Source organism: Bombina bombina, chromosome 1, assembly GCF_027579735.1.
Source record: "Bombina bombina isolate aBomBom1 chromosome 1, aBomBom1.pri, whole genome shotgun sequence".
NCBI classification, from domain to species: domain Eukaryota; kingdom Metazoa; phylum Chordata; class Amphibia; order Anura; family Bombinatoridae; genus Bombina; species Bombina bombina.
Genome location: NC_069499.1, coordinates 1,034,698,033 through 1,034,720,641, shown reverse-complemented (window position 1 = coordinate 1,034,720,641; position 22,609 = coordinate 1,034,698,033). Strand labels below are relative to the sequence as shown.

Sequence of the window (22,609 nt, the reverse complement as noted above, 5' to 3'; positions counted from 1 at the left end):
CTACCAAAAACAAAACTTTCCAAGATAACAACTTAATATCTATGGAATGTAAGGGTTCAAACGGAATCCCTTGAAGAACTGAAAGAACTAGATTTAGACTCCATGGCGGAGCCACTGGTTTGTAAACAGGCTTGATTCTGACTAAAGCCTGAGTAAACGCTTGAACGTGTCTGGTAACTCTGCCAGATGTTTGTGTAAAAGGATAGACAGACATTCACTTTACCCTCCCGTAGAGAGACCCTAGTGCTTAGAGCCGGCAAAGAGAATGATGGGGGGGTGGAGCTAAAGGGGGAGCTATATGGACAGCTCTGCTGTGTGCTCTCTTTGCCACTTCCTGTAGGGAAGGAGAATATCCCACAAAGTAAAGGGTGAATCCGTGGACTGGATACACCTTACAAGAGAAATATTAATATATTAGTATTTAGGTTTTGTTCACGTATATCCCTATAGCTGCTTGCGCACATACACACTTTTATCTTTTTCATTCACCCTTTTAAGGGCCCCCAAAAGGCCATTTTAAGGGCCCTTTGGTAGTTTATTCTAGATTAGACTTTTATTTTGGGGAGGTTTTTTTTGTTTTTTTTTAAAGGAAAATTTCGTTTTTTTATTTTTTGTAATGGTAGTTTTTTTATTTTTGGTAATTTTAGGTTTTAGTGTAAGGTAGCTTAGATTTTTTTCACAGGTAATTTGTGATTATTTTTAACTAGGTAGTTAGTAAATAGTTATTAACTATTTACTAACTAGTCTACCTAGTTAAAATAAATCCAAACTTTACCTGTGAAATAAAAATAAAACCTAAGCTAACTACAATATAACTATTAGTTATATTGTAGCTAGCTTAGTTTTTATTTCACAGGTAAGTATGTATTTAGTTTTAAATAGGTATTATTTAGTTAATAATTGTAAATTTAATTTAGATCGGGGTTAATAACTTTAGTATAGTAGCAGCGATATCGGGAGCGGCAGATAAGGGGTTAATACCTTTAGGTGGTGGTGATATCAGGAGCGGCAGATTAGGGGTTTATAACTGTAGGCATGCATCTGCGATGTCGGTGGGGGGAAGATTAGGGTGTTTAGACGTAGGGGTTTATGTTAGGGTGTTAGGTGTACATGTTAGTTTTGTTTCCCTATAGACATCAATGGGGCTGCGTTACGGAGCTTTTCATTCCGCGATCGCAGGTGTTAGGCTTTTTTCTGACCCGCTCTCCCCATTGATGTCTATGGGGAAAACAGCGCTTGTTTTTGGTGCGGTATGGAGTTTTAAAACCCCATATCACACGCACAATCCGGGTTTTGAAAAACTTTGTAATGGCTGCGCTATAGGGGGTTAAATAACGCAAGTTTGTTGCATTTGTTAATTTCCCTATAGTGCTCAAAACTCATAAATCTAGCTGATAGGGAAGGTAAAATATGAATAACATGCTTCGTGTTTCGTGCTTTAGATCCAACGCAATGTCTAGTAAACACACATAAAAACGTAGCTATCTTAAAGTGAATGTAACTTCGATTAAAAACAGGGGCACTTTAATTCATCAAAATTTTTATTTCACTCCTGTTGTGAAAAAAACTTACCTTTTAATCTTCACAGCAGCTCCAGCTTCCTCCACCCGTTTCAAAGCCTCTTCCTGGGTCTAAAATGAGGCATCCGGCTTCCTCCAATCACAGCAGTGAATCAGATACTGAATCCCCCGGGGGGGAAGCTGTGATTGGAGGATGACCTATCAATCATTTCTGACACCAGAAATGGCTTGTGAGACCGGAGGAAGCTGGAGCTGCTGTGAAGTTTGAAAGGTAAGTTTTTTGTCACAACAGGAGTGAAATCTAAATTTTGATGAATTAAAGTGCCCCTGTTTTTAATCAAAGTTTTAAAAACCGAGCACTTAAGCATCAAAATTTACATTCACTTTAAGGCGAGTTATGAAAATATTAAATATATAATAATTAAAAATTATTATAGATACTGTAATATATATATTTACCTAAGGTGGATTCTTTCACCATCCTGCCATTTTTGCAATCCACCGGGATGCAGCGTAGGCAAACGGAGCATTACAAAAGCAACTCCTAATCACCCACATTAAAATATTTAAAAAAGAAAAACTAACCACCCGCATCAAGTATTTAAAAAAAACAAAAAACACAGCCCACATGAAATTTAACAAAAAAAAATACTATTGAAGTATTAACTCCTAAACCGCAAAACCCCCACATCACAATAAACCTATTTACCCTATTAACCCCTAAACCCCTACATCGCAATAAACCTATTTACCCTATTAACCCCAAAACCCCCACATCGCAATAAACCTATTTAACTTATTAATCCCCTAAACCCCCTACATCACAATAAACCTATTTGCCCTATTAACCCCTAAACCACAAAACCCCTACATCGCAATAAACCTATTTACCCTATTAACCCCTAATCACCTACATCGCAATAAACCTATTTACCCTATTAACCCCTAAACCCCTACATCGCAATAAACCTATTTACCCTATTAACCCCTAAACCGCAAAACCCCCACATTGCAATAAACCTATTTAACTTATTAATCCCTAAACCCCTACATCACAATAAACCTATTTGCCCTATTAACCCCTACATCGCAATAAACCTATTTACCCTATTAACCCCTAAACACCCACATCGCAATAAACCTATTTACCCTATTAACCCCTAAACCGCAAAACCCCTACATCGCAATAAACCTATTTACCCTATTAACCCCTAAACACCTACATCGCAATAAACCTATTTACCCTATTACCCCTAAACCCCTACATCGCAATAAACCTATTTAACTTCTTAACCTTTAAACTGCCAAAACCCACAATGCAAATAACTATTTAAATAACTAAGTACAGTACACTAACCTAACACCCCATTAAATAAACCCAAATTACCTAAACTAATATATTCTAAAGTTACAAAAATAAAAAAAGCTAACGTTACAGAAAATAAAAAAATCAAATTACCAAAGTTAACAAATTAAACCTAATCCCTATGAAAATAAAAAAGACCCCCCAAAATAAAAACACCCCCCTACTCTAAGAATAAACTACCAGTAGCCCTAAGCGCATTTATTCCTATTTCACATAGAAAAATGTTTTAATTTGTATTATTAAATATATATTTCTATATATATGCTATAATGTTAATGTAAAATACATATAGCTATATATCTATAGGAATACATGAGAGAGAGCGATGCATTTACATTAAAAAGTACATTATCCTGTATGTGAAGAATATTGGAATGTGTAATATTAACTCCTGTTGGATTAGCACGCAAGCGATACGGTTTTTTCTTTTATACTCTCCATTGAAGTCTATGGGGGAGAATGCTGGGTCGTGATATCCGAAAGTCCTCAAGTTAGCTTACTTTAGGGAAGTTTAGGCTCAAGCGAGAGCGCTAATAGCGCTCCACTTGTAGTCACTTGTAGTCTAGCCCATAGGGTGATAAGCCTCTCTCAAGTAAAAGGTTTGTCTTTATAAAATAGTTTTAGGACTTCACAGTACCGACCGCTTTATATCATAAGGCCCTATGTGTTACTGCATGTTACATTGTCTTCTTTTTATTATGCATTTGTTAATTATTAATTCTACTGTATTTAATGGTCCTTTAATAAACATTAAACGTAGTGATCGCAAAAAGTAAAAATTAGGTTTGATGTGTAAAGTACAAAACCCCAGTCAGATAAACCAACACAAACATACAAGAAAACTTTTGGAAAAAAGGAATTTCTCAACTATCAAATAAAGTGTCACGTTTTCTTTTTGCAGAAGTGCAAAATGTAGCCACCAATCCAGCAAGCACTATCCAGGGTGCTGAACCAAAAACGGGCCGGCCCTGTAAGTTTACATTCCTGCTTTTCAAATAAAGATACCAAGTGAATGAAGAAAAAAATATTAATAATAGGAGTAAATTAGAAAGTTGCTTAAATTGCCTGCTCTACTCTGAATCATGAAAGAAAAACATTTGGGGTTCAGTGTCCTTTTAAGATAAAGTTGCTTACAAGATGTTTCATCTCCACCTTTGTCAATTTACCTGGATTGTATTTAGCACACATCATGCATTTCTTGCACCTTTCAGTTACAAATTGTGAGAAACCTGGTGCAAACCAAAATTTATTAACACTTGCAATCATTCCCCCTTTGGAAACATGGGAAGGGAGATGAGATAAACTGGCTAAAACAGGATATAGCACTGTAGGTGCTGCCTTCTTGGCTGATTCATCTACCCTTATTATTACCCATAGTGATAGGATCTATCGCTCGCTGATGTGCCTTTAATTTCATAACAGCTACTAGCTCTTTTGAGAACGCTGTGGTCTGCTCCAGTGTCCACCAAACACTCCACAAAATGGTTATGGCATGTCAGAGAGGGTCAGGCGAACAAAGGCATCACCCCCTCTGCTCTCAGACATGATTGGTAGCACTGGAAGCCCAGTCCATCAATTGTTCTCCCACAGTTATAACATTTAGCTTTTCTGGGTTCCCCTCATTTATCCCTTAAACTGTTTCTATTGGGGTTTCCAGGGGCACACACTGGCATTACCCTTAGTGCTTTCTTTTTCTATACTTCTTCTATGTTTTTTTTGTATTGAGCTCGCTAAGCTCATTAATGCTGGGACTGATTTATCTCGCAATCAGAATGGGCGGGAAACCAATTTATAATGGATTTATTTATTCAGTCTGGACACCAATGTGGCAGTGAGCATTTTTTCCATACCTTGGTCTTCAAGGTTACCTCCCCTTGGGGCATATACATCTTGCCATGAGGTGGTATGGGGCACATAAGATTCTACAGTCAAAACTGGGGGCACAAATTATTTTCTCCAGCAATACTAAAACCCAACAATTTCCTTTTATTACTTAGAGCATGCAGTTGTAAAAAGTTTTCCATTTCATGTCTATTAGCAAAATATCATTATTGATGTTCTTTATTAAAGGATCAGCAAGGCACCACTGGGAGTCAGCTGAACACATCAGGTAAACCAAAGAAAAGAGCCATCTATGTGCAGCCTACAATCAACAGCTAGCTCCCAGTAATGCATTCCTCCTCCCAAACCTACCTAGAAAAACATTTGGGTTTCACACATATATATATATATATATACACACAGTATACACATACACACATACATACATACATACATATATACACACATATACAGCGCATACATGCATACACATGCATATATACATATACATATACAGCACACATATACACACTGTGACATAAATATTCTCACACGCATGTATTTACTATCAAATACACTTACAAAGATATTCACTGACAAACTGGCACACAGATTCTACACATTCTACCGAAAAATGCACACAAACCCTAGGACTAGGGCACATAGTCCACAAGCCTTGGCATGCAGTCACAAATGGCAATAGACAGCCAATTGCCAGTGCCCACATACAATCCGTCCCACAAATATCTAACCTTATAAATGCAAGGGCTACCATTAGTGACCAAATAACTTTCAGGGGGGTAAGTACTAGTGGTCTTATCAGTTGTGAAAATACTTGAGGGTAGTAAAAGTGAAATTACCAATAAAGTAACTAGCAAATCAGACCTCTTAAAGATTCACTACTAGAATTTTGTGTATATTGTAATTTATATTAATTCTACTGCAAATATATCACTAGGACCATAATGTACAAAGGGACAATGTATGGTATTGCAGTGTCACTTATGCAAGTCACAGTAGTGCTGGCCTTTTAAAACTCCAGTTAACCCATATAAATACCAAGCAGAATGTAAAACCCCTAAATGCCCTCAAGCATAGCATACACTCTTATGTCTTTTAATGGAAGACTTGTATATGTGTGTGTGCAAAACATACATAATCTTACATTTAATTCAGTTGAACAAAAAGTTTCTAGCAATCACAAAAAGGGTTTAAAAAAACAACAAAAAAATTGTCCTGCTCTGTGATAGAGGGAGGGGGGTTGGAAGCCCCCCACCCAGTACAGTAGCTGCAGCACACATCAAAGAGACTGGATTCTAAACATACTTTGTCTTCTACAGTAAAAAATACATTGGGCTGTTTCTGATAGGATCCTACAGTTATTTTTATAGAGATTTTGCTAGTGGAATAATTCAAAGGTTCCGCATTTGGAAACCCAACATCCATTCCCTTAGTCAGTTTGCACCATTCAGGCAGATGCCAGCTGACCCACATACTATATTCTTTATACATTTCCTCCTGTGGGCTATTGAGGACATTTTGGACGTCAATTGCTTAAGGATGACCTCATGTCACCATTGCTATGATGGAGGGGACTCTTACCCCTTCTCTCTCGACTCTTAGCAGTACTGTGGGCTGTCAGGGAAAATGCCACACTAAAAATCCCACACTAAAAATCCCATACTAAAAATTAACGCTTCTGATCCCTCCAAATTTTCCAACAAATCCAAATAATAAACAGTAGGGAGACAAACCCTAAAAGTACTTGGCCTCTTATATCATCAAAATCAAACCATGCTAGGGGACTTACATCAACAGTTTTATATATCATTAGAGATAAGTCTGCTACAGCTCAGGGATGCGCCCTTCAGTATAGGAGCGTGCAAGCTCAAACCAGTGTGTCCAAGGTTTTCAGAAACAAAGCAAAGAGGTGATCAAAGATTAGAATTCGCCCTTATTTTCTGGGGGTACCCAGAGACTTTGTACTGACAGACCAAAGGTAGACTAGTAAGAAATTCTGCACCTACCCACACTTAACCTTCTGTTGTCCCTTTGCTGTGCAGACAATTTTAGTAACAGTTTTACTTAACAAATACAGAAAATAGAAAACATTTGTCTCTGAGGACAGTAGGATCCTCTTACTTAACACACTACTGCTCCCACTTGCTTTCTCTGCAGAGGGGCGTCTTGGAGCAGTACATTCACACGCCGTAAAGGACCTCTTACACTCACACATTCATAACAAAAGATGTTAAAACATAAAAACAGCTGTCTCAGGTTCTTGGGAGTTTGTACTCATGACAGGACAGAGGGTTTAGGAATCAGAGGATAGGAGAGCAATTTGAGAAACAAAGTTCTCTCACCTTTTTGGCGCCTTGTGGTCTCCTGTCCTCAAGGTTCCGGTCCTGGCTCCGTCCACAATCGCTTTCAAACTCCCGGGTTTCGGCACCAAATTGTTGAAGAAAAATAACATGAGCCAGCTGTTCCAAATAATAAAGGTTATCATTGTACAATTAAACAAAATTACAACAAAATGACAACAGGTCACTTTTACAGTAATACAGTGTGTCGCGCGCAGCCTCAGATAGGAACAGTGTCTTCTTTTATAGCCCATGTGTTGTGTTTCTGAGAATCTTCACCATGTACGAGCACCTCGTGGTCTTCTTCTTATCTTGTCCATACAAACTTTGGGTGTTGTTACTGTAGCTGGGGAAATACTTACTTTGCATACACAGCAGAAAATAGCTGAACTGACAAGAAAAATTTAACTGTTTAAAAATTTTCACGTCAGCCCATTATAAACACATGAGAAATATATACAGAATTAAAAATATTTTTCCCTAACAATATGTTTACTAGAGTTGTTTAAACATAGAGATCCATCCTGCCATGCTCATCTATGCCTGGATCATATTTAACGTCTGCAGAAGATCATACACAATACCTCAATCTATATGAACGTTCATATAGCATTATCAGTGGCTGCATGTAACATGTGAATCATTAGGTTGCAGCAGAGGACGAGAATCATGCCATGAATGCACCTAGACCAGAATGAGGTGCTTTGCATCTGAAGTTAAAACATACAAAAAAGAAAACTGATTTACAGTGAAGACACAGAGATACTGTGAAGAGAGGGATATTTCCCTAACTGCGCTACAATCTCTAATTACTGTTACCTTGAGGGAAAACGTAAATCTTCAGGACAAAATAAATAGCAAAAGATGATAGAAGGTGGAGCTTGACCCTTCACATGCTCAACTGAGGTAAATGCAACAAGAATTTTATCAAATACTATTACGGAAGGAGGCTGTTAACATAGATGATGCCTTATTAGGCAAATGGAAAATGAATACTATTGATTGTCTTACTTTACAAATCATTAAGAATTAGCCTTGAGAGAGAAATGTTGCCTCCTTGTCAGTTTAACTTCGAAAAGGCTCAAATAAGAATGTTAGATCTGAATTATATTACCCCAAGTCACCTCTCTAGATGGAAACACTCAAGAAGTAATATATTAGGGATGGGTGAATGTTTTGCAACATTGAAAAAATTAAACAAATTTTTTGTTCATTTGTTTTCGAATTTCGAATGTTTGTACAACATTCTTACAATTGTCTAAGACTAATGTAATCGTATTTCTAATGCTATCTTTAAATGTAATATTCTATTAGAATTTTTTCTAATTTGAAAATTGCATAAATTGAATCCAATTATGCCATTTTCGAATTAGAAACATTTGAATCAATATATTTGTAACAGTATTTTTTTTTTTTTGGTTTCAAAAAGATTTATTGTACCAAATTTAAACCATACATCATACAGTAGTAAAGCATTAGCAATTGGATACAGTTAGTAAAGAATAACGCTTCGCCCAATGAGCAAGCAATAGTGGTCTAAGTCCAGGGACGGACCGAGTTTCCTCTCGCGGTCCGTGATATGTTAGTAGTGTCCATTGGCAGAGACTAGCATGAAATCTAGTCAGAAATTGCTCTGCATTCCTTGTATAGTTTGGTATAACAATTTAACAAATAACAAAAACATCAACGTTTTGCAGCTGTAAGTTGTAGCAAATTGTTAGACATTAATCTTTATTTCAGTGTTCAGGCTATGATTAAGGTGTAAAATGTGGTAGGCATTTATTTATGAAGAGCTCTAAGATGTTATGTGTTCGCTCTGTGGTTGTTGCGGGGGAGTCCTCGCCTGTTAGTCAGGCATGACGTGTTGAGGGCCTTAGGGGAGTGTATATATTCCGTCCCAACAAGCAGATAGACAGATAATCCTCTGTTTTGTGTAATTTTGAAATAGTGGTACTGCTCTAGTTCTATGGCGGTGGTCACTCTGTCTCTCCAGAATTGTGTAGATGGTAAGGTGATTGTTTCCAGTAATATGGGATGTATCTTTTGGCCGTGTTTACCATAATAGTTAAAAGTTTAAGCACACATTTTAGCGGGGGGAATTAGTTAAAGAGAAACGTCCACGGTGTATGTATGAGAGAGATGCCCAGCGCTGACTATCTCCCTTCTGATATTTAACCAGTATGTTTGTACAATAGGGCTTTGTACAATAGGGCACAACCATCATATATGAATGAAAGTGCCCCTATGTGTGCAGCTTCTCCAACAATCAGTGCAGGATCCTGGAATATTTTCCCTAATCTATCTGGGGTGTAGTGCCACCTACAGAGGAGTTTTGTATTAATTTCTGCAATATTTATAGAAGAGGCAGAAGAGCTTATTTATTTATATATTATTTTCCACGTTTTAATTGGTTGGTGTTCATTAAGTTCCATTTCCCAGCTTGCGTTAATAAGATGGCGATGTGCTGAGCGGTGTGAAAGAAGTATTATGTAACGATATATAGAGGATAGCCCTTGTGTGGGAATGGCATATAACATATCACGATTAAATGGAGTCAAGGGTCGAGTAAAGTTGTGTTTATCTGCATGTGTCGAGAAGTAGTGCACAGAAGCTGGTGGTGTACTAACCATTTATTAAGTGTGGGTCCTATGATCTCGGTTAGATCTTCTTTAGTTTTGAGTTTGCCATTTTGTAGGAGTAAGTAGTGGGTATAACCTGTTGTAGTGATTGGTTAGTACAATTGCTTGGTATAAGTTGTAGGGGGACTGTAGGATTGTTAACTAGGGGTGTTAAAGGGGAGTGAGGTGTGGAGAGTGTCTTATGCCCTTTTTAAGATTTTATCCCATGTTTTGAACGTCTCATGTACAATGTAATATTTGAATTATGCAATATTCAAAAAAGAAAAATTCAAATTGATATATATTTGTATCTTTATGTATCAATTTACTAAAATCCCTAGCACATGAACTATTTCTGAATAGATTTGTTAAATCGAATGTTACATTCAAAATTTCGTATGTGGATATTCAATCTAATTATGAACATTTGAAAACTAAAGTAACATTCGAAAACCAGAAATAAAATTCGATTACTGAATTTGAATGTATTTTTGATTGCCCAAAATGAATGTTCACTGGACTATTCATTTTACCAAGCGAATTGCACTTTCACCACATTTGCCCATCCCTATAATAGATGTGTAAAGTGTGGTATGGAGGCTCCTGACTTTTTAATTTATTTTTATACTTGTACCATAGTGAAACGCTTTTAGGGTTCAGTTACAGTTCTGGGTTGGTTAAGAAAACCTTCCACATTGATATTGAGATAGATGTTATGAAAATGTGTCTTCTAATGTGGGACAACGCTTATGAGGAATTACATAACATTCTAACACTTATAGTTCTTTTCGTCAGAGGTTGTATTGTAAGCCTTTGGACTGTTAGAAGTGTCCCTTCCAAAATCCAGTTAAAGGGACAGTCTATGCCAAAATAAACTTTCATGATTCAGATAGAGCATGTAATTTTAAACAATTTTCCAATTTACTTTTATCACCAATTTTGCTTTGTTCTCTTGGTATTCTTAGTTGAAAGCTTAACCTAGGAGGTTCATATGCTAATTTCTTAGACCTTGAAGGCCACCTCTTTTCAGAATGCATTTTAACAGTTTTTCACCACTAGAGGGTGCTAGTTCATGTATTTCATATAGATAACACTGTGCTCGTGCACGTGAAGTTATCTGGGAGCAGGCACTGATTGGCTAAACTGCAAGTCTGTCAAAAGAACTGAAATAAAGGGGCAGTTTGCAGAGGCTTAGATACAAGATAATCACAGAGATTAAAAGTATATTAATATAACTGTTAGTTATGCAAAACTAGGGAATGGGTAATAAAGGGATCATCTATCTTTTAAAACAATAACAATTCTGGTGTAGACTGTCCCTTTAAGACAGAAGCTAATAAAACAATTTGTGGAACAATATAACTTCTAATTAGTTGTTACACTAAGACTTTATCCATTTTTTGTTAAAATGTTATTGCAATTGCCCTGTTGTTGATAGTTTAATTAGTTTAATATTATAATAGAAAAATTAGACGCCTTATTTCCTCTTCCATGCCTCTCACTTTTTAAGATATGAAGCTACTTTGTGGAAAATGTATAGAACTAAATTTGGCAATATAAATGTTGTTTATTTCTTGGGGGTCTATTTATGAAGCAGCTCCTTAACTCGTCCGCTACCTCTGAGGTGGCGGATAGCAATCAGCCCGATCGAATACAATGTGTGGCGGACATGATTCGCTATAGCGGATCATGTCTGTCCGCACCTATATAAATAGACCCCTTGATGTTGTCTCTTAATAAAAAGATTTATTTTAAAAATGAAATCCTCTATTTGTTTTTAAACAAATTTCAATCAAATGGGTTAAATACATAGTTAATGCAGTGCTCCTGTGCCACTTCAAGTGGAGATACAGCAGGTGGAACCAATGAGAATCAAACATGCAAATTATGCTCCAATCACTGGCCGCATCCTTAGCTAAATCAGAGTGGCACCTACCAGGAATAAAACGTTGTATTTAACCATTTTGAATAAGTTAAACAGCAAAATAAATTAAATTAAAGCTAGGAAAAAATATAGTACTCTTATGAAATAGAGAGTTGTTTTTTTATTTTTACACTAGAATGTCCTTTTAACTGTTATCCTGCCATGACCTTGTCAGAGAACTAATTAAGATAAAAAGAGAGAGAAAATTGGAAGTGCGCTGAGCAAGCAGTTGAAGAGAACTGGCTTTCAGACTCTGGGCATAGTACTTATTTATGACAGAGGGAGCATGGGTTAATGTACATAGCATGATTGCTCCATTTTGGAGATATCACACCCAGCTTCTCACTGGAATTTATCAGCAAAGAAGCCCATGTGGGACAAATTCCCCCTTTTTATGTTTTATTTAACAGAAAGAGAAAATATGCATGATTTGAGGACTTAGAGGTAATAATTGCAGCTTTGCACAGGGGATAGTGGATACATTGTATTATACAAAACGTATATGGGATGGGCAAATACAGAACAAATTAATGGTCATGATACTCATAGCCCCACATTCAGGTAACATACCAGCTATTTTAACAACACATTTTCTGTTATAGTTGTAGAAAACAAAGGCATAAAAATGATTTTTTTTTACAAACAATTTATTCTTTTTTTCCTCAGTGTTTTTCTATACATTTTACAAATGAAATGACTAATTCTTGTTGCAAAACTATAATACAATGTAATGGTTTATTTACCCTTTCGCTACCAGGACTTTCAGAAAAAACTTTGCCAAAATACCGGAGAATTTGTAGCATTTTTGCTATCACTCCATTTAAGAAATAGAGCCTATTTTTATTTACCTGTCAAAACTATATATATTTTTTTAGTAGATAACCCAAGGTATCTAGGCCCATTTTTATATATAGTATGCCACCATTTCACTGCCAAATGCGATAAAATAAAAAAAAATCATTAACTTTTCACAAACTTTGGGATTCTCACTGAAATTATTTACATATCGCTTGTGCAATCATGGCACAAATGGTTGTAAAAGCTTCTCTAGGATGCTTTTTCTTCAGAAATATCAGACATATATGATTTTGCCATTGCTTTTTGGTAATTAGAAGGCCGCTAATTGCAGCTGCCACCACACTTCTATTATTCCCAGCAGTAAAGGGGTTAATTAGGTAGCTTGTAAGCTTAATTTTAGCTTTATTGTAAAGATTAGCCTCCCATCTTACACTTGCCATCCCTGATGACCCCTGATGACCCTCCAACCTCCCTGATCCCCTCCAAACAGATCTCTAACCCTCACCCCCTCTAACTATTAACCGCCATCTTAAGTACTGGCAGCTGTGTATTTTTTTATTTTCCATAGTGTAGTTTCCCCCCCACCTCTCCCCTCCCGTGACCATTAGTTAGGGCCCACACCCATCCCCACCCCACTGGTTTTCTGTAGTGTAGCTCCCCTTCCCTATCCCTCCCTTTATTTATTTTTTTACAATTGTAGGGCCCTTCAACTTCCACCCCCAGCCTCCCGGATTCCCTCCTGCACCTTCCACCCGCAGAAAATCATTACAGACAGTGACAAACACAGTGTCGCCATCTGAAATGATCTAGCATCTGCCCTCATATGGAATCGGAGCAACTATCGTCTCGCTATTTAGCTACAAAACGTAATCTTCTCCCTCATATATCAAGCAAAACAACAATTCTCACAGCAATATGTGCTGACGTATTAATCTAACTTAGATTAATACGTCAGCATATGGATATTGACAGAAGCAAAACCACAAGAATTGCAGCAGTAAAAAAAATACACTGCTATTCTAATTTATACATTGGTTGAAAAATAAAGGGACACTGAACCCAAATTTTTTCTTTTTAGTGATTAAGAGAGCATGCAATTTTAAGCAACTTTCTAATTTACTCCTATTATTATTTTTTCTTTGTTCTCTTGCTATTCTTATTTTGAAAAAGGCAATCTAAGCTTTTTTTTTTTTTGGTTTAGAACTCTGGACAGCACTTTTTTATTGGTGGGCATCTAAACTTACTTTCTTGGATTTCAAATAAAGATACCAAGAGAATGAAGAGAATTTGATAATAGGAGTAAATTAGAAAGTTGCTTAAAATTTCATGCTCTATCTGAATCATGAAAGAAATAATTTGGGTTCAGTGTCCCTTTAAGAGATCGCTTCCAATCTTGTTGATTGTGTTTATCAGCTGTTTTTTGGCTCCCAAAATCCTTCTTCAAGTTCTGGACCAATCAATGCAAACAATAACACCATTTCAATATTTGAAATAAATTGTATCGGGTATCAGAAAAGGTCACCCAAATGAGGATAAAGTGCAAAACTGGCCTTATTGACATAATTGCAATATTTCAAGATGATTTGTAATTATATTATGTTCAGGATGTGCAATAAATTGTGAAATGGCAACTTAGATGTATATCTAGAACATATGGGCCCCCATTTATCAAGTTGTGTATGCAGCTCTGGCGGCCGATGGCTGCAGACTCACATGAGCTAGCCTGCAGCGTAACGTTAGGAAGCAGCGGTCATCAGACTGCAGATTCCTAACCAGTACGTTAGCTATTAACTGGCTGATTAAATCGCCCCAGGGTGATTGACTAACCCCTAATTGTCATTCGGCTAGCACAAGAAGGCATTGCACAAGCTAACTCTTGTTCTCATGAACGAACACTGTCCGGCAGCTGATAAATGCCGGCCATAGTCTACAATCATTTAATTGATATAAATCGCTACTGCATAGTCCATCAGAAGAAGGCGAGCTAGAAATGTACATATGTATTTAATATAAATATACGAGATCTGCAGGAAACGCAAGAAAACTGAAATTACGACATCTAATAATGGCGTTTAGCAATTAAGTTCTTAAAATGTTTATTTTGATTTCATACTTGCATTTTCGTGATTGTTATTTACAATAGGTTTGTCTTCTAAAATGGGCTTTCTATTGGTAATCACGTCTTTGTGATCAGGATTTAACAGTTTCCAATCCCATCTTGTTTATTATGAAACAAGATCTTTTGCATAGGTTTTTACAGACACAGTCCGAAAGATCGTGTTTTAACTGATTTACCATATCTAAAACCTAGTATCACCATCTCCTTACAGTAAGAGGAATTCGACAAAGACAAACTTTGTTCTGTTTAGTGAGGTTTGAAACTTTTTATATTTTCAACCTTGTAACTTAGAGGATTCATGAGTTACAGCATGAGAACTGTTAAAAGCGCAATACAGAAGATTATATAAGTTATGACTACATTTTCTAATGAAAAATAATTTCCTACAGTGTTCTCCTTAATTTCAGATGAAAATATCATCAAATCTGAAAACAAGGTTTTCTCAATTGATGACTGAAAAACTTAAAAAAAAAAAATAATAATTGATCCAACATTTCCAGTATACACATCATGTCCATATACAAATAGCAATCAGATAAACACTTATCAGAAACACCACTCTATCCAATTGCAACAACCACATATAGACAATTACCCTATTTCTGTTTTTAGTGATTAACAGCCATTATCAGATGTTAATGTTGCCATTATGAGGAATTAAAGATTGAATATCGTAGGAAATATCAAGCTTGACTCTGTGGGAGTCAGTATGATTGTGATTGTTTTGATAAACCCATTTGCTACTGGGAATTTCAGAGAAAAACTTGCTATTTTTTATTTCAGAAAAAAACTTGCATTTTTGCTATCACTCTGTTTAAGCAAAAATAGAGCTTTTGATTTACCTATGAAAATAATATACAGGTAGCCCTCAGTTTACGCCGGGGTTAGGTTCCAGAATCAATGGTTGTAAATCGAAACCGTTGTAAATTGAAACCCAGTTTATAATGTAAGTCAATGGGAAGTAGAGGGAGATAGGTTCCAGGCCCCTCTCAAAATTGTCATAAGTAAATCTAATACATTATCTTTATAAGCTTTGAAATTAAGACTTTAAATGCTAATAGCATTATAAACCTAATACAATAATCACACTACACCAGAATATATAATTAAACTAAGTTAAAATGAACAAAAACATTTGATAAACAGCATTATAAACCTAATAAAATAATCACACAACACAGAATTCACTTGCATTTTTCTGACAAACAGTTCTTTCTATGCATTCCAATCTGGACTGATTTATAGACAGGAAGGTCTTGTTCCTTTGAAATGATCGATAGCTCAGGTCTGGTTAATCTGATTAATTTCAGCTTGCTTGGCTTTGCTGCAACACAAGCGGACAGCTCCATCTACTGGCTATTTTAATAAATGCACTGCTTCTCAATGCTTTTCAATAGCAGTCACATGACTGAAAAAAAAGGTTGGAGTGTTCAGAGATCCTTCTCTTATCAAATCAATCAGAAAGGAAATAAAGAGGGTTCAGTTCTGTGCTAAAGACACATCAAATAAAACATAGATAGAGAATTATATTATTTTAATTGTAATGGATAGACTAGAAACATCAATTTTTGAGGAGTCTGCTTTTTGAGCTTGAAAAATAACAGTGGCCATGATTCACTAATAAACTTGCTGGTTTTAAAATGTTTTCAGTCTCTCAAATTACTTACAATTAATTAATTCAATAAAAAATGAGAATGAGGTAACATTAATGAAATGTCATCTTAAATAGCATATAAACGAGCAAGGTGATGAGTGGCTGTTTTAGTGAGGTTAAAAATAACATTTATATCAGCCTGGATTATGGTTATTCTTATATTTTTTTGCAAAAAAATGTTACAGTTTGGTGTAAGTGTGCTGCCAGCAACAGGGGGTTAATATATAAATGGAAAAGACAATGTTAACTAGAATCAGATTAATAAAAAAGTCCAATATAATAAGACAATGGATAAAATATATAAACATTTATTATATACTAGGCATAAGATCTTGAGAAAGCCACGACAAGTGCTGAAACGCGTTGGATGGTTGCATCACGGACATAACTTTACTTTGTCCAACATAACAAACTAAAGGAACGGAGGATTGCAAAGGATTACATTGGCACTTCTTTTTTCATCTACAAGTATCATACACGCTCTGCGCAGAGTGAAGTGAAGTTTTCCCTACCGGGAAGGATCTACTTTTTTGAAGAAGACGGACGGGCATGTGACGTCACGACTATCCGTGGGGGATGCAACCGTTACCCTGTGCCAGACGGTGAGGTGGATGACACATACCCAAAACGGACAGACAGGCACCCAGAGGTTAAAGTAGCCGATAGTGCAAGTGCAACACACAATCCATCTACAAACTATTATGCCTTGCTAAAACTGGGCACCCTGTAACAACAGTAAAAATAAAGAGAAAAGCACGCAGGAACATATACCCAAAGGAACACTAACAAAAACATTGGGACAAGCCTTTTAAAATACGTTTTAACAAAACGATTATACTTATAAACCAACAAATTTATCCCACATCGTAACTTTGTTACGACATCTGTGCAATAAATAACGCACATTAAACCATTGTTATATTTTATATATAAGGTGGATTGGTGACATATCATATCAGGATTCCATAAATCCCCCATTGGTGTACCGCTTATATTTCTGTCATTAAGTCATATCTATGTTTTTAGCTAGTTATTAGGTGCAGTATCATTGCATTTTTTAACACAATATATTTATATATCATAGGTTTGCTTATTTTATTCTATTAAAGAGCTTTTTAAATAAATTAGACTACTTAGAACCAGCCAGAGATCTGTAATATTGAACAAATTTATGTTTAGTATAATAAATGTTTATATATTTTATCCCATTGTCTGATATATTGACTTTTTATTAATCTGATTCTAGTTAACATTTTTTTTTTCCAGTTATATATTAACCCCCTGTTGCTGGCAGCGCACTTAGCAGATAGGTGTTTGTGCAAGGGGTCTTTTTGTGCACCAATAAGAATCCATTACTTATATTTTTTTGCAAAATGACTCCACATAGTATAGACAATATACACACTTAACAAAATAATATTATTCACAATCCAGTAATAATTACCAATATGTGTTATCTTACAATGAAACACACAAAACACAAGTTAATCATGAACCTGATAACGTTCATATAACTAGTTCCCCTTTTATCTAAGGCACTTTTCCATATGGAGCTATTTAAACATGTTGCTGTTGAATAACTTTTGAATAACTAGGGTTATAAACACATAGGGCTTCAGAATTCAAATTGGGAAGGAAGGCAGTGTTATCTCTCCCTTGGAGTAACTGTGTTTCTAAGAATAATAATATTCTTTAGCCAGAAAAAAGCATGTTTAACCTCTCTAAAACAAAGCAGCTGAATATAGTTAACACCCATTCACAGCTACAGAGACAATTATGTGACACACGGTTCTCCAGTGACTAGATCAGAATCTATCATTACCCATGTACAAGTAAATTGATCTGCTTAGTTAGGGATCCCTATGTGATCTGTCTTAGTCTACAAACTGCTGAGATTACTCTGTTATTTTTTGTATTGCCTCATGGTGATATGAGAAGGAGGAGGTGACTATTTAGGACCACCTGTCAAAACAAACTATAATTATAATAATTATTTTATGATGATGGATGGCCCCTTAGAAAATAGATGTATGGGTACTTTTACTGCTTGGAGAAAACTAAGGGAAAATGATCAATCAGTTTTGAAGACAAAACTGTGGATCTAGAAGAATATCTTCCAGTGGTCTCTACATCTAATCCCCTAGACTAAACTTTACTCTCTGGAATACAGTGTAAACCTCATTTTGAATAAAGCAGGAACCAATGATTGTATAGCTTACAGGTTTGTAGTCGGGACTGTTGCTGTCTGAATAACATTTGATTTGTCATAAAACATGTCTTGTGTTGAAGAATTTGTCATCCTTTATTTTGTCACCAATGACATTTAAAATATGTGATCTGCAATAAAACATAAATTATGCTTACTGATAATTTAATTTCCCATATATGGGAGGGAATGTCCACTACTTCAATCATTGCTTGAATTAAGAACCTGGCCACCAGGAGGAGGCAAAAGACACCCCAGCCAAAGGCTTAAATACCTCCCCCACTCCCCTCATCCCCCAGTCATTCTGCCAAGGGAACATGGAACAATAGGAGAATATCAGAGTAAAATGGTGCCAGAAGAATATTTTAAATTTAGGTCCATCACCCCAGAGAAACGGGTGATGAGCAGTGGACTCTCCCTCCCCACAGATGGAAAATGCAATTATTAGGTAAGCATCATTTATGTTTTCCATCTTAATGGGAGGAGAGAGTCCACTGCTTTATTCATTACTATGTCGGGGAACAAATACCCAAGCTCTAGAGGACCACAAAATGAAAAAAAAAGGGAGGGTAAGAGGAGGCCAACCCTATACTGAGGGCACCAAAGCCCTGCAGAAACTTTCTCCAAAAAGCTGCTTCCGCCCAAAGCAAAAACATCAAATTTGTAAAATGTTGCAAAAAGAATGTAAAGAGGACCAAGTAGACGCCCTTACTAAACAGCTCCATAGAAGCCTCATTCTTCTAAGGGCCAAGAAGAGGCACAGCTCAAGTTGAATGAGCCATAATCCTCAGAGGAGGCTTATGTCCCGCTGTACTCAATGCGAAACGGAGGCCACTCCTCAGCCAAAAAGATAAGGAAGCTGAAGAGGCCCTCTGACCCCCAAGCTTCCCGGAAAGAGACCAAATAGAAAGAAGGTTTGTCTAAATTCCTACATAGCCTGAAGATAGGACTTCAAGGCAGGAAACCACATCCAGAATTACGTTGAAAGGAACCCACAATCTCTTGATTGATGTTGTGAATTGACACAACCATAGAAAGATACCTAACTTGGTTTGTAGAACAGCCTTATCAGCATGGAAAGCCAGATAAGGAGGGACACATTGCAAGGCAGTGATCATGCTCAGAAGCAATAGCCCATAGAATAGGAACCTTCCAAGACAATTTAATATCTACTTCATTCATAGGCCCCTATTTATCAAGGGCTGGTGGACCTGATCAGGTCCACCAGACCTCGCTGAATATGGCGAGTAAACGCTCGCCGTATTCAGCATTGCACCAGCAGCCTCACAAGAGCTGCTGGTGCAAAGCTGCCCCCTGCAGACTCGCAGCAATCGGCGACAGCAGGGGGGTGTCAATCAACCCGATCGTACTCGATCGGGTTTGAATTGCGGTGATGTCTGTCCGCCTGCTCAGAGCAGGCAGACAGGTTATGGAGCAGCGGTCTTTGTGACCGCTTCTTCATAACTGCTGTTTCTGGTGAGCCTGCAGGCTCGCCAGAAACCACGGGGCATCAAGCTCCGTACGGAGCTTGATACATATGCCCCCATAGGCTCCAACAGAGCCCATGCAAAACTTAAAGAACAAGATATAAACTTCAGGGGACTTGCAGAAAAGCCCTTCTCCAGGAAGGACACAATAAGTAGGTCCTCCCACACCTTATGATAGATGTGACGAGCAACCAGCTATGAGCTTGAATGAGAGTAAAAATAACACTCTCAGAAAACCCACTCTTGCTAAGACTAAGCGTTCAATCTCCACGCAGTCAGCCGCAGAGGTCTAGACATAGATGAACAAAGAGATCTTGGTCAGCAGATTCCTGCGACAAGGTAACCTCCAAGATGGAGCAATCAGTATCATTGATGCCTGCCTTTATTCGAGCCACTACACTAGAAAGTAGTGGTACGGCCATAAAAGATAAATTGGATTGAACCTCCAGGGCACCGCTAATGCATCTGTTAGCTCGGATAAGGAACCCTGTACCTCAACCCATATCTGGGTAACTTGGTAATGAGATGTCCTAAGATCTTCCTCTTGCAAATCTCCGCAAACACTCAGGATGCAGAGACCAATCCCCCGGATTAAAGTATTGTCTGCTGAGGAAATCCGCTTCCAGTTGTCCACACCCAGAATGTGGATTGCGGACAAGCGAACAAATGTGGGTCTCTGCCCACTCCAGAATCCGAGATACTTCCCTCATAGCTAGGGAGCTTCTCGTTCCCCCCCCTGGGAACTTCTTGGAGAATGCTGCATTTGCCAGGAATCAAACCCGGGTCAACTACTTGGAAGGCCAGCTATGCTTACCACTATACAAGCTAGACCAAACAGAAGATCAATAAACTGGAAGTGCCGGTCCAGGAACGCAAACCTTAGGAACTGGAAGTGGTCCTTGAGGATTGGTATGTGAAGGGAGCATCCGTCAAATCTATAGTGGTCATGAACTGCCCTTCTCGAATGAGGGGAAGAATGGACCTATTATCTTCCGCTTCAGGTCCAAATCAGACGGAATGTTCCCTCCTTCTTTGGAACTATGAAAAGGTTTGAATAGTATCCCAAATCTATCACTGCAATAGGCACCGGGACAATAACTCCTAAGAGGACAGATCCCGTACACACCCCAAAAAGGCCTCCCTCCTTTTGGTAAGGAAGACCAGGTAGAGAGAGGAGGAACTGCCCTTCGGGTGGCTGAGACTTGAAACCTATCTTGTAACCTTGTACCCCTGAGCTATGACCTCCAGAACCCATGGATCCTGCACGTCCCTGAACCAAGCGACTGAAAAGAGCGTCAGTCTGCCCCCTACATGATCCAGAAGAGGAACGGGGGCCGCCCGTTCATGCTGACTTAGACTCGGCGGGTTTCTTAGAAGTCATATCCGCAGACCTTGACTCCAATAACCGCGGCTATGGCCGCCTCCGGTTGAAACAATATCCTGTATGTTGAAACAACTTTCTTAACAGAGTTTCCATCCTTATCCATGGCTCTTAAAACGAAGAGCTATCCTCAAACGGGATAGTAATACGTTTAGCAAGGGTGAAGATAGCGCCATCCCCTTTTAGAGACAGAACCTCAAAACTCCATTGAGGGTCCAAGACTGGGAACGAATTTTTTTAAAATAATGTTCGCCATCTAACAGGGAGCAGGATGGATATGGTACCACCCTGTCCTCAAACTCATCCAATTTAGGAATCAAAGGTTCCTCAGGAAATTTGGCCTCTGGAACCACTGAATTGCCAAAAACTTCCTTTAGAAGAGAGCGCAAATTCCTAAAACTAAAGTCTGGTTCCTACGCAGCCGGAGGTTTAGAGGGCAGCCGACTCCAACCCAGAATGTTCATTACTCTGAAGTCTCAGAAAGAACTTCATCCCTGATAACCCTATCAGTTAAATCCAATAAATTATCTGATGTACTTTGGGAAGGAGTGTAATATGTAACCTTTCGCTTGCGCTTAGCAGGGCGAGGTAAAGCATTAAAGGCCGCAGACACTGCCGTCTGAGCTGCGCAGTAATATCTGGTGAAAAAATGGCGGATCAGCATGCTACGGGAAACTGACTGTGTAGAGAGATACACTGTAGGGTACGTAAAAGCGTGGCAAGCTTGTAAGCTGCATGACTCTCAAAATGAAAGTGAAACCTGTATATTCCATCGAAGAAGGTAAAAATAGTCCTTTATTCTTACAAAGTTAAAACAAACTTATAGTTCATGACAGGGTAGTACAAAACAGTAGACCTGGTCTTACGCGTTTTCGGCTGGTTGCCGTATTCATAGACCTACTGAGTACTGATCTACCTACTTTAAAAGGGGGCTGGTTTACAGCCATTGGACAGGTAATCACAACTATTGATTTCTTAAAGTGACTACACTCATGGGATACAGCTGCTTGTAGGTGTTTTACTAGATAAAGTTATGCATAGTTTTACTTAAATTCTAATATGCATTAATTACAATTACAAGTGGCATTATAATGAAGCAATAAATTCTTACGATCATACCAAATTCTAATCTCTTAGCTGTAAACTATTGTGAGGCTAAATTATATGTAAAATGGATTTAATGACATTTTTCTTTACCATTAGCTAAATTGCTAAACCTAATGTCTAAAATAAAGCATAAGATGCTAAATAATTACTTTAAAATTTATTTGGAGGATAAAATATACATCTAAGATTATTCCCCCTTGTTAATAATCCCCCTCAGGAGATATTAAACCTTGATTTATACGATAAAA

At 37.5% G+C, this 22,609-nt stretch overlaps 1 protein-coding gene across 1 annotated transcript in view; it reads right to left on the bottom strand.

Annotated features, from left to right (window-relative positions):
• Positions 1–22,609, bottom strand: part of LOC128662744 (adenosine deaminase) — a 262,634-nt gene that overhangs the window by 226,866 nt on the left and 13,159 nt on the right. The window contains exon 2 of the mRNA XM_053716677.1: positions 7,071–7,187. Coding sequence (XP_053572652.1) covers positions 7,071–7,187 — 117 coding nt within the window. The remainder of the gene's footprint in view (positions 1–7,070; positions 7,188–22,609) is intronic.